General features: G+C 37.1%; 1 protein-coding gene across 3 annotated transcripts in view; it reads left to right on the top strand.

The window, feature by feature from the left end:
• LMBRD2 (LMBR1 domain containing 2) overlaps positions 1-12,156 on the top strand; it is a 56,549-nt gene extending 44,393 nt beyond the window's left edge. For all 3 annotated transcript variants that reach the window (XM_073343755.1, XM_073343754.1, XM_073343756.1), the window contains 4 exons: positions 982-1,028; positions 2,607-2,712; positions 5,026-5,161; positions 7,909-12,156. In XM_073343755.1, the coding sequence (XP_073199856.1) occupies positions 982-1,028; positions 2,607-2,712; positions 5,026-5,161; positions 7,909-7,969 (350 nt within the window). In that variant the 3' untranslated portion in view covers positions 7,970-12,156. The remainder of the gene's footprint in view (positions 1-981; positions 1,029-2,606; positions 2,713-5,025; positions 5,162-7,908) is intronic.
• The last annotated feature ends 576 nt before the right edge of the window (positions 12,157-12,732 follow it).

Raw genomic sequence — 12,732 nt, 5'->3', positions numbered from 1 at the left:
GGATCATTTTATAAACTAAATGTCATATTGGTTTAAATCCCACACCTCTCACAATTTGCACACTATAGGGCTTCATCAGTACCTGAAAGAGAGTCTAAGGAAACCTTAGATGCTGCAGGAACCGGTGTTTGTGATTCAGTAGGCCATAGTCTTCTCTTGGAATCCACACTGAACTAATGCCCCAACTTGGTGGTAAGGGGTAGTGTAGAAGTGAAGTTTTTCACATGAGATCCCAGTTTGTGATACCCTTCGGGGTATTTCAGGGCCACTGTGATTCTTAATTAGTTAAGATTTATAAAGCTGAAATCCTCAGCTGGAAGGTGCTATAGTAATGTGTAATCGGTTTTTAATAAGTTACGTAAAGACTTTATATCAATCATAAAGTATAAAATGAAGTTACTTGTACTCAATTTTTATTGGAAAGGTGCATGCACCGCCACCCTTAAGCAAGCAATTATGACACCATGCATTTTACAAAGAATCTCTTTTGAAAGGACCCTTAAACATCCCATCATTAAGTTTACAGAGCTGAATATTGATTGTCATTGTCCCATTAGTTCATTTTTAGAACTGCCAGGCCTTCAAACAAAAACAAAACCCTTGTGTATTTTAGGTAACATTTTAGTTTCTCTTTGACAGAGATCCTTCTATCTGGCACATCGTTATAATTTTAGATTGATTCATTCTTCTTCCATGCCCCATCTGTTGATACGCCATGTTTTTAAATATTGGGGAAGTTCATATTAAGCTTCATTCAAATTTATAAAAGTAGGCAAGTAGTTAATTTAAAACTTCAGTGTTTTTCCTCAGGTGAGCCCCTTCGTGAAGAATGTATTGGTTTTAATTAAATTTAATCCTTTTAAGAGTATTGGTATAATTTTATTCCAGTGCCTTTTTAATCCTTGGTGCTTTAACTGTTGTATAATCACTGATGGTTTTTATTACTCTGTAGTTTAAATACAAATATGGTTCCTTTTCTAGAGAAAAGAAAACGGCAAAGGCAGGAAGAAGGTGAAAATAGAAGAAGGGTATGAGAATATTTTAGAAAGTATTATACTAATTTTCTATGTACTGTATGTTGGTATGTATTACAACTTTCCATTAGGACCTTGGTTTTCATTCCATTATAACACTAGTGTGGAATTTGGCATATAAAGTCATAATCCCAGAAGAAATATGTCAAAATAGTCTATCCCCCTCCAGTCAATTCATTATTGTAGTCTACAGGAAATGAATTAGTACCTATGGCATGCTTTTCAAGCCCAAACACTATAGAACTTTATTTTTTTAATTCAACATGAATTAAAAATAGAATCTGGTTTATTGCAAATCTGCAGCACTTAATTTTACATGTTTTCTTCATGTGTGTATGTGTTACATTGTCACTGAACTTAAATTGACATGAAACATTTTGGTCTTTCCAGACCATTTTCAATTAATGGTTCAGAAAGGTTGGGTAGTTTTTATTCTGCAGACTAGAACTGAAGATCTTGCTCTGTTGTAAATGGGTATATTGTCTTCAATGGAATTATGCCAGTTTACGCCAGCTCAGGATCTGGAACCACTGAGCTGACTTTGAGCCATATTGAATGTAATTAAATAGTGTCCAATTGGTTTTAATAGAAATTGAATCCGATCCTGCCTCTCTTTTACATAAACCAGGGGTTTTCAAACTTCATTTCACCACAACCCCCTTCTGACAACAAAAATACTACATGACCCCAGGAGGGGGAGGGAACCAAAGCCCAAGGCCTATAGACCCAGGTGGGGGGCCTGTGAAGTGAGCCCTACCACCCAGGGCTGAAGCCCTGAGGCTTCGGCTTCAGCCCTGGGCAGTGGGGCTCAAGCTTGAGCTTTTATCCCCAGAAAGTCTAATGCCAGCCCTGGCAACCCCATTAAAACGGGGTCGCAATCCACTTTCAGGTCCCGACCCACAGTTTGAGAACCGCTGATGTCACTGTAATATTTTCATATTAGAGTTTACAAGAACTTTTACTGTAAGCATCATATGACTGTGTGGCTATTGTATTATCCTACCAACAGGTGGCATCTCATTTCTACTGCATTGACTATAGAGATATTGAGCATATTTTGTATGAATAGATTTAATACGAAATTAGTATAACTATGATACAGCGGACCCTCGCTAGAACTCGTGTCTATATAGTGCAAATTCGCTTATAACGCTGTCACAGCCATGGATCCCAAATTTAGTAACTTTCGTTGGCAGTCATGATAACGCGGTCCTGGCTATAACGCAGTACTGCGCATGGATCCCGAATCCTGCCTTCTAGCGAGGATCCAGTGTACTTACTTTTAAAAAACTATTGGGTGGGAACAATTGCTAGTAAAATATATTTTAGAATGAAAGGGCACATTCTGATTAAAATTTTTTAAATTGAAGAAGACACAGGCACACAATCTCACAGCCTGTACTCAGTAACACCTAATGTATAAAGTTACTGCTCCTCTAGTTTATTGTGTGAGGGTGAATATCCCAAGATAATGGATCTAGAATTTCAGAGGATTCCAGATATGATCCGAGTAAGTAACTTTGTTCATATCGCTGATGGGGTGTATTTTGTTGATTTTGTTTTTTGGGTCAGGAATGGAAAGAACGATATGGAAACAGCCGAGAAGATTCCACTAGAAATAGAAATGTTCACCCAGACCAAAATGAATCTAGTTTCTCAGAGACCAGTGCAAGCAGACGTAAGTAATATGCTTTTTTCTATACTTTCTAAAACCTTCACTAGCATAATTGTAAAAGTAGCAATAATTTGTTTTCTGCTTATCACCTCAGCATGCTGAGTTTACCCCTTTTTGTCTCACGAAGCCATGCTGTTCACTCCAGGAGGGACAGTAGGTCTCCACGGGGCTGGCAATCTTTGATATTTCTTCTTTCCACTCCATGGGAAGGTTCTGAGAATAATCACAGATTCCTAGGTCATTTATTGGACTCTCTGATTTGACCTGTAGTCCTTAACAATTTGAGCCGCTGTTCCCAGCTGTGGGATTGACAACTAAGGGCTTATCTACACATTTGGCTAAATCAGCACTGCTGTGATCGATGCAACTGTGTTGATTTGACCCGCTAAGTCGATGGGAGAGCACTTTCCTGTCGACATCTGTATGTCAGCTCCCTGAGAAGCATAAAGTAAGTCAGCGGGACAGCATCTCCCGTCGACACAGCACGGTATAGACACTGCTGTAAGTCGATCTAAGTTATGTTGACTTCAGTTACATAACTGAAGTAGTGTAATTTAGGTTGATTTACAGCTTTAGTATAGACCAGCTCAAAGTGGATTGTTATACTGTGTTCTGAGAGGTAGGGATGCTTGCAATTTTCTACAGAGTCTAAGATTTTAAAATCTGTAACCCTTCTAGTTGCCCAGATAATCTTTCAAATGTATATTGTCACAGTAATTAGATTTATAGAATATTAATTAAATATACTGAATATATAACCTATTATACAAACTCGTAGATTACATTTTTTATAATGTGTGAAACTACCATATGTTAAGTCATTTGAAGTGATATATTTCTTGAGGGAAAATAGTAAAATATTGGTCAAATTTTCAGTGGGCAGGTAATTTGTTTTTATGCTTATTGGAGAGTTTTACCCATCTTTTTTTTTTTTCTTCACTTGTACATATTTCTGAATTTTTGCATGTTTTACATGTTTGCCCATGAGCTTCTCGGAGCTGAACACAAATAATAGTATGCTAATTTATGAAACAGAAAATACAGCTGACCCATCAATACAGTGAAACTGAGTATGCACAAAGTGCTATTAAATTAATAAATATATTGAGTAGAGAGAGATAATTTTCCCATGTAACTACTTTCAATTATAGTAATCTTATGTGTAACTATGATAGGTACAAATTTTGAGGAAGAAATGTGGCGGGTTATCTCTCCACCCCCCGCCCCACGTGGAAATCCAATATTTATAATAATTAACTGAAATTATTTTAACAAGGAGTCCAATGGCTCCTTAAAGACTAACAGATTTATTTGGGCATAAGCTTTCGTGGGTAAAATACCCACTTCTTCAGATGCATGGAGTGAAAATTACAGATGCAGGCATTATTATACTGACACGTGAAGACAAGGGAGTTACCGCACAAGTGGAGAACCAGTGTTGGCAGGGTGGATGTAGTCCACTCCCAGTAATTGATGAGAAGTTGTCAATTCCAGGAGAGGCAAAGCTGCTTTTGTAGTGAGCCAGCCACTCCCAGTCCCTATTCAAACCCAAATTAATGGTGTTAAATTTGCAAATGAATTTTAGTTCTACAGTTTCTCTTTGAAGTCTGTTTCTGAAGTTTTTTTGTTCAAGTATGGCTACTTTAACATCTGTTATGGAATGTCCAGGAATTATTTTAATGATACCCAAATAATATGCAGCATTCCAATATTATAATGGGAAGCACACCAACTGGTATTGTGAAGACTGCATAACAGATTGCATTTTAACACTTGTTCCCAGTCATTAATAACTTTTTGAAATTTTGGCATTTGGGTTGATTTTTTTTTTTTCCCCCCTGGCATGGTTTTTGCCCAAATGTTTGATTTGGATTTGATTTGGCATTTGTTTTAAGAAACATAGTTTCAACCAATATTGTCTAACTTTTGAATCATGGTGCAGGAGGAATATATTTTTCCAGTTACAAAAGCTCATAATTTTAAACTCTGTGTCAAAATAGGTTTAACTGAAAAGTGCTTTGAAGTTTTCTGGTTAGATTTGGCAATCTATACCCAGTGTTGGCCCTTTTGAAAAATTGCAAGTTGTACATGCAGAGTGAGTGCATTTTTTGCAGGGGTACTGGTTGGAACTGTGAGCATCCAACTAGGATTAACCAAATATTGAATCTAGCTATAGTCAGGCTTACTTTTTGAATGACTTACAAGTAATATGTATATTAGGTTTGTTTGTTAGAGAGAGAGCATTTATAAGACATGGGATTTTAAGATGTTTAATGATATTTGCTTATTCTATACTTTTTTAAAAAAAATATTCAGCTGTGTCTAAGTATACCAGGTCAAATGGCAGGACCGAAAGGGACAGAATAGAACTCCTCCAAGATGCGGAACCTTTGGATTTTAATGCGGATTCAGTTAGTGATGATCCTCTTGATCATCCTCTTGACTCAGGAAGGTGAGAAATTTTCAGTTTTATCTAAATGAAGTGTTTGGACTTATTATGTCTTTGATCCATGGCAACTATATTCAGTTCACAGGTGTATCATTGATAAACAGAATTCAGAATCTCCCCTAGTTTTTGTGTCTTCAGATGACTAGGGCAGTATTTGAAACCACTTGAAACTTAGTGCTGGTGATTTCTTCTTCATCTCCCAAACGCCTAATGGGTCAGACTTATTTATTTCAGTCAATATTTTTGACATATATGTAAAATATATTGGATACATGTGAAAAATTTATTTCATAGAGGCAAAAGTGAAGGAGTCAGCTTCTGTGAAATCCTGTAAAGAATTAAGGACATTGCAGGGGCTGACTGTGGCTCAGCTAATTGTTTCCCACGTTGCTGGTGATCTGTAATTAGCAGATGATGAAGCAAAAAAGGATCATGAATTGTGTTGGAGAAAATAAACAAGCAGAAGTGAAAAATGTGTGTGTGTATATATATATATATATATATATATATATATGTAGCCATGAATTTTTGCTGTTCAGTCATAGTTACTGAGTTCATGTTCATCAACTTTGCATAAGTTCACATGAGCAGAAATTCTGGCACTAGTGAAGTTAATTGCAAAACTCCCATTGAGTTCAATAAGGTCAGGATTTCATCCATGATTGGTACCTAACTATAGTCTTGTAAGTTACTAAATTTGTTTACAAAGACACAGGGCCAAATTATCAAAAATCTCATAACGTGAAAGTGTGCTATTGAGTAGTAACTCATTAACTTGTACTCTCTAACCCAGTGGTTCTCAACATGGCCCCCTGGGGGTCTGCAAGCCCTTTCAGGGTGGATGCAGGGCCCCACAACTGAAGCCCTAATCCCCAGCACCCCCCGAGGGGCTGAAGCCAGGAGGTGCAGGGCTGAAGGCCTGATCCCTGAGCCCTGGTGCTCTCTGTGGGGCAGAAGCCCTGAGCCCATGGGCAGAGCTGGGGACATGGAGGGCATTGCCCCTCCCGCTCCAACTGCAGCGCAAGAGCATGGCAGTTCCAGGGGCAGCCCCACACCTCTCTTCTCTCCTTACCCCCTGGCCAGGTCAGAGGTGGGAATCCAGAGCCAGGCAGTGTGGGGCAGCTGTGGCTCTGGCCGATGCCATGGAGCAGGCAGCGGCAGCATTCCCTCCTCTCCTGCTGGTGCCCCAGGTTGAAGCTGCTCCTCAGCTCCCAGCCCCCTTTGCTCTCGCAGAGGCAGCCAGTAAGAGCCCCCCCTGGAGGGGAGACCCGGCTCCATGGCTGGCAGACCCCTCTGGAAACAGGGACTACAGGGGAGTTCTCCCAGCCCACAGCCCCTAATATCCCTCGCCCTGCACCCTGAGCTATGCCCTCCCTGCACCCTGAACTACCCATTGCCCACACACAGCCCCTAGTAACCCTCTCCCTGCACCCTGAGCTAACCCCCTGCCTGCTGGCTGACTCAGGGGTTGGAGGTGGCACTCCCTCCCTGGTCTCTGCCATGTGGAAGTGTCTCGAGCCCCACTGGCCCCTGCCCCCGCAAAATAGAAGTCAAAGTACCGCCTATGCCCAAGACGCCTGCCCTGAGTGCCGCCACCCCTCCCCTGCTGGGCCCTGGAGTTTTTATAGCATTTTGAGGTGGGCTTCAGAGAGAAAAAGGTTGAGAACCCCTGCTCTATCCCATGCATCATATAATTTACACACACATAATTCTTGCACTTGTCAAATGAACACAGGACATTGTATAATGCATTATTTCTGCTTCTTTAATATGTGTTTTCATCTACTTGCTAAACCTGTAAAATTGAGTAATTTTCAATGGGTCTAGCAGCCAGAATGAACTAGACTCTAACACACTTGTTTTAAAACAACTTAACCAATTCTGTCTAAGCAGTAAGAATTTTTTCTCACACCAGTGTAAATCAGGAGTAATTCTATTGAAACCACACTGGTTAAAACCGATATCAGGGGAGAATCAAGCCCTGTGTTTTTTTCCATGGCAGCAGTTTAAAGCATCTTAAAACATGTAGAACAGTGCTAGAAGGGCAGGTCCCTGCTTTGCGTCTGTTCAGGATTATTAGAGAGAGAAAAACACAGTTGTGATGATCTTTTCAATATATTTGTGTTTTTAAGTCTTCATATATTTGGCTACTAATTTGGGGAAACATATTTTTTCCCCTCAAAAGCTGCTGTTCACCTCTTAATGGTGTTGGGTGGTGCTATTTCACTGGATATCATGTAGACTCTCTTGCTGCTTATCCAACCTGAAAACTGTCAGATACCAATAAAAGTATTTTTCCTTACAATTTAACAAAAATATAATAGTCTTTGGTTTCTTCATGGCTAATAAGAAAGGTAGTTTAGAAAAAAAGACCTCCTCAAATATGTTTAAATAGTCTCTTGGTCACATGATATTTAAAAGATTTAATTTTGGATAGCTAACTGCCATGCATAAAATTCTTATACACATATTTTTTAGATTACGAGAATTTCAATTTTAGTGTAATTTTATTGTACAGATTTTTAATGTATTTATTTTATTATATATAAGTGAATAAAGTGCATTGGGATCATCCAGGATGAAAATCACTCTAAATGTAAGTTATTTTGCAGTTTAGATATTTCATGTGGCAAAATGGGCAGAATAGATTTCTTTTTAATACATACTAGATGTGACTTTGCTTCTATATGTTACTGATGTTTTCTTTCTTTCCTCTTCTCTTATACAATTTCTTTATGTATGTCCTACAGGTATCAGCCTGGTGGAAGGTATTTATCAATGTCACGAAGCCGAATATTTGATGATGTCTAATCCCTTCATAGCTTATGAAAACTTAATAGAAATCAAAGTCTGCTACTCATTATTTGGAAAATACTGTTTGTAACATTTCTGAACCAAAAAAGACATTTTTCTCTTTAAAAAAAATTGTGGAAAATAAAGGAACAATAATAGTTAGAAATGCACCTTGTATAGTAACTCACTTATCACGGCTAGAGTATACTTGTATTAACAGGCATTGTTACACAGTGTGGAGTGTTTTTTGTTTTTGTTTTGTTGTTCTTGGGGAGGCTATAAAACTATTTAAAAATCCTAGTTTAGTTAGTTAAAGGTGAATCTAGACTAAATTTTATACATGCAAATAGGGCTCAAATTGAACTGTAACTTAAAGGTTTGGGATGGATTTTGTTGTTTTTGTTTTGTTTTTAGTTTTGGAAGGAATCATTTTTTTTAAAGATGCTCTGAGAAATATAATATAGTTTAGTCATCCAAAGTGAAGTTAAATGAATTACTGTATTACACATTATTATTAAACATCTTGCTATTTGAATTTTGAGCCTGAACCGGAGTCCGCTGAAGTGAAAAGTCTTCCATTGACTTCAGTGGCCTTTGGATCAGGCCGTTTATGAGTAGAAGGGATCAAATGTCAATTCTGTATACACACGCTGGCATAAAATGTGGAAGGCTTACACATCAGTCATAGAATTGGGATTTTTTTCTGTTTCAATATTATATGCAGATAAACAGTAGCATGTGTAATTAAGATTAAATATAAACATAACTATTTTTGCTATCAGTGTCATTCAAGTATTTGTGCAATGACAGGAATGCATTCTCTAAGGTCTGGTGGCTGTTTAAGAAGACTTTTTACAGTAGTAGCAGTTGAAAATCTTTATGTAAGAGAAATTTTAATGTGAAATATATCCATTTTAAATTTTAAATGTTAGTTTTTCACAAACTTCTAGCACAGCATAAAACTCCTGGAGCTTTCCATTTGAAAAAGTGAACTATGTAGCATGAATCATTATTGGTAAATGCTTTTGACATCCCAACTTGCCTTGCACAAGGTATCTGTGTTTTTAAGGTGCCTATATTTTACAATATGTAGGCTTTTCATTGCAAAAAGAAGAAATGCTTATTTTATGCAAATAAACGCCATCAAAAATGCCAATGAATAACAGTGGAAAAAATGCTGTTATGCAAATGATTTTTGGGGAAATATGCTCAACTTCAATTTTGCTTTGTTTGCAATTTTCAGCCAAAGGTAGGTTTTAAGTTGACATTTTTTAATCACTTAGGAGTTTTCTCATTGCAAAGTGGGGGTGAAAGCTGAAGCATTAGATCTCAGAACTATTTTTCTTTTTCATACTTGAAAGATGGGTAACTCCTAAAGCATCTAGAAATGGAGTTACACTGAAAAATAGGTTTTCACAGATGAGGTATTCCATTTAGTAATAGTCTGTTTTCTAAAATCTGTGCTAATGTGATTCTATCCTGCTTTAATGAATAATAATTCAGAAGTTCAGAAAATAATGCTACTTGTCGTGTATTCTCTGCTGATTTACAATGATTTGAGTAACTATTTTGAAGGATAGTGAAATTCTGGTCCACTTCTATAGAACCCATTAGATAAATAAATAGACATATAATAGCAGATTAAACTCTGAATCCTTTCTTTAGATACATGTACTGTTCCTGCTGAAATCAGTGGGAACCTCATTTGCATCCAAGCGCATAAATTCTCTCTTAAAAGTGGGCCTGTGAGAATTTTTTTCAAAAAGCATTCTGGAGTTTGGGGAGTTCCTGCTCTTGTGTGTGTTTTTTAACTTTAGAAATCCAGGTCTTCTGTGCCCTGGAAGACTGATCATTGGAGAACTAATGACATCACCAAAGACTAAAAGCTGAACAATTGAGAGGAAAGAAATTTTTATTCATACTGTTTAAAAGTTCGTCGGTCTTTATGTTAACACCTATTTAACTCCAATAACAAACATTTTGGAGAAAGAATCTTTATTAAATTATTTCTATCCCTCCTCTTCAATCAAAGTATGATTACTGAAAATACACAGGCTCTTAGGCACATTCTCCTCCTCCTTTAAGTCTTCCAGAAAAACCATGCGAGACTAGATTTGGCATTCCAATTTTTTTTTTTATTTTAAAAAAATTGATACCTAAAGACCTGAACGCTTGTTTTTAAACTTCATAAAGAAGCCTTCCTACCCCCTCCCCCACCCCCAAAGGCACAAGCTCTTCATTAATACGTTACAAGTCATATTGAAGGGGCTCTATTCTTAGCTCCACTGCTGTTAAGGAGAGAGAGAAATTCGAGGACTTCAGTCGCTCAGACCATAGGTTAGAGGTTTGTTACAGGAGTGGGTGGGTAAGATTCTGTGGCCTGCGTTGTTTGGGAGGTCAGACTAGACGATCATAATCGTCCCTTCTGACTTTAAAGTCTATGATTCTGTGATTCTATTATAAACTTCACAGAAGGAATGCTGGATACTCATGAAGAGCCTGATCCGCTTGTCATTGTGCAAGTAGAACCTAGCCCTAATAAGAGCTGCTCTTGCTATCATTTAAGTCAATGGAAGTTTTCTTTGAGTTCAGTGGGAGCATGGTCAGATCCATATAATAAGAAAATGAGCTAGACCCCATGTCTGGATTCCCACTGATAATTTTCAAAGTGGAGCATAAGGATTTAGCCAGGTGACTCTAATGTTAATGGGACTCCGGTGACTAAAATACAAACCCCAACATGGAATTTTAACCCCCTAACTGTGGTGGGAATTTCTTAGGTTTTGTGGTCTACTCCAGGTGATGATGCAATGAACTGATTGTCTAGGGATTGTCCATAACGCATAGGAGTAGTTGTATCATTAAAATGTTGCTTTCAGCGTTTCCCTAGGTTTTGATTTGTTAGCTAGATGACTGGGGTGAGATCCTGATCTCATTGAAGTTAATGGCAAAACTCTCATTGACTTTTAAAACCAACGGTTGGATTTTTAATAAGCGTTCTTGTACTAATTAATTTACACTCTGAAAAAGAATCCTGTATGGTTTCCTGTGAATGTAAACCTGGAAGATTTATCAGTGTTATCATTTTGTGAGAGGACGCAATTGTGTAAGTACATGCTGTTTACTGATATAGTAATTTATTTTACTTGGTAAATCTCACAAATATGTACCTATTATGTTCCTGCACCGCTAAGACTCAAAATTAGAAAGTCCAAAAATAATTGCATTGTAAACTGTACCGTGATTTGGCAGACTGAACAATAACATGTATTTATGCTGCCACTATATAAACATACTTATATGCAACTAAAGAGTATGTAAATCATATTTTCTTATAAACTAAAATGTCACTGTATTAAATTACAAGTAATATACACTTCCTATCTTGCATCATGTTTTTCACACGGTTTGATTTATAATTGTGAAATATGCCAAAAAAGTAGCAAGTTAAATAGAAACTATGTTTGGATGCTGTCATGTCAGTGATGTACTAGTAAACCCATGCAAATTTTGAATACATTTTTAAAAAATCAGAATGCGCAACATAACTGTACTAATAACCCAGAACTGTTGTGTTGTGTGTTGTTTTTTTAAAGTATGGGTAGAGAAACTGTTACAACCAATGAAACTTAATGTCTTTGCTAGACATGAAAATCTGTATTATCAGGTGTTTAAAAATGGGTGTAGAAATAGCTACATTCTGAAGTGAGTTCTGTGCACTTTATATTAGGTCTGGCGTGTAGCATTCAAATGTAGAGAATCACTTAACAATTTGGGGAGGAACTATAGAACTTCGTTTTTACTGTATATTAAAACCAATATCTAATGTTGGGGCTGGGGAGATGTAACATGTTATCCCTGAGGTACAATTTTAAAGTGCTAAGGAAAAGGTCTTTTTGGAACAAACCTTATACTGCTGTAATTCACACTACTGAAGAATGCTTAATGTCTTCTGCATTTGTGTTTGTTCAAATAGTAGTCATGTAAATTTAAGTAGCTATGATTACAGTATTAAGAGAACTGGGGAGAAGCTGCTATTTTTTTCACTATTTATGTTCTTGCGATTGCAAAATATAGCCCTAACAATTATTTGTACAATTGAAGGTGTAATAATTGTGGTTTTCCACTCCAATTCAGTGTAATTATGGTAACTTGTACTTTTATTAAATTAAACCTGGAATATTGTAGCTGTTCCATGAGAACAAGTGAAGGTTTCCTGTTCTTTTCTTTCACTATCACTGTTAACTACTTGAGACCTAACGTGCACTTAAAATATTAGAAGCTTATGAAAGAAGTTCTCATTGATTCATTCATTATAATCAAATGAATATATCGTAATTGTTAACAAAAAACACTAGTTTTGAGGCTCTGTATATTCGGTGTCCTAACATTTAATTTATCTAAAATGCAAGAAAGTCATTGCAATTTTTACAGAATATCGTCTTGTAAATAATAAGTTGTAACATTTTGACTGAGATTTTGAAACCCTCTTTCTGCAGTGTGCTGTAGAGGGCTATCTACTGCCTCACAGCAGTACTATGCCAATACTACTTGTGCCTCTAGCAGACTAGTCTAGTCTGAAGTTGAGACGCTCCTACGTTTCTCCATTCCCTTAATGTGGACCAACCGTTATCTACAAAAAAGTTTCACCTTAAACCAGACCCTCACTCTACTGTATTAACTGTTGGTATGAATTATGCTTCATTACATCCAATAACTTTTGTTTCAGTCATAAAGGAAGATGAGCGAGTTTATTCTTTGTAGGTGTGCTCCTCACTATG

The sequence above is a fragment of the Lepidochelys kempii genome, chromosome 5 (genome assembly GCF_965140265.1).
Source record: "Lepidochelys kempii isolate rLepKem1 chromosome 5, rLepKem1.hap2, whole genome shotgun sequence".
Taxonomy (NCBI): domain Eukaryota; kingdom Metazoa; phylum Chordata; order Testudines; family Cheloniidae; genus Lepidochelys; species Lepidochelys kempii.
This window is presented reverse-complemented; position numbering and strand designations above follow the sequence as displayed.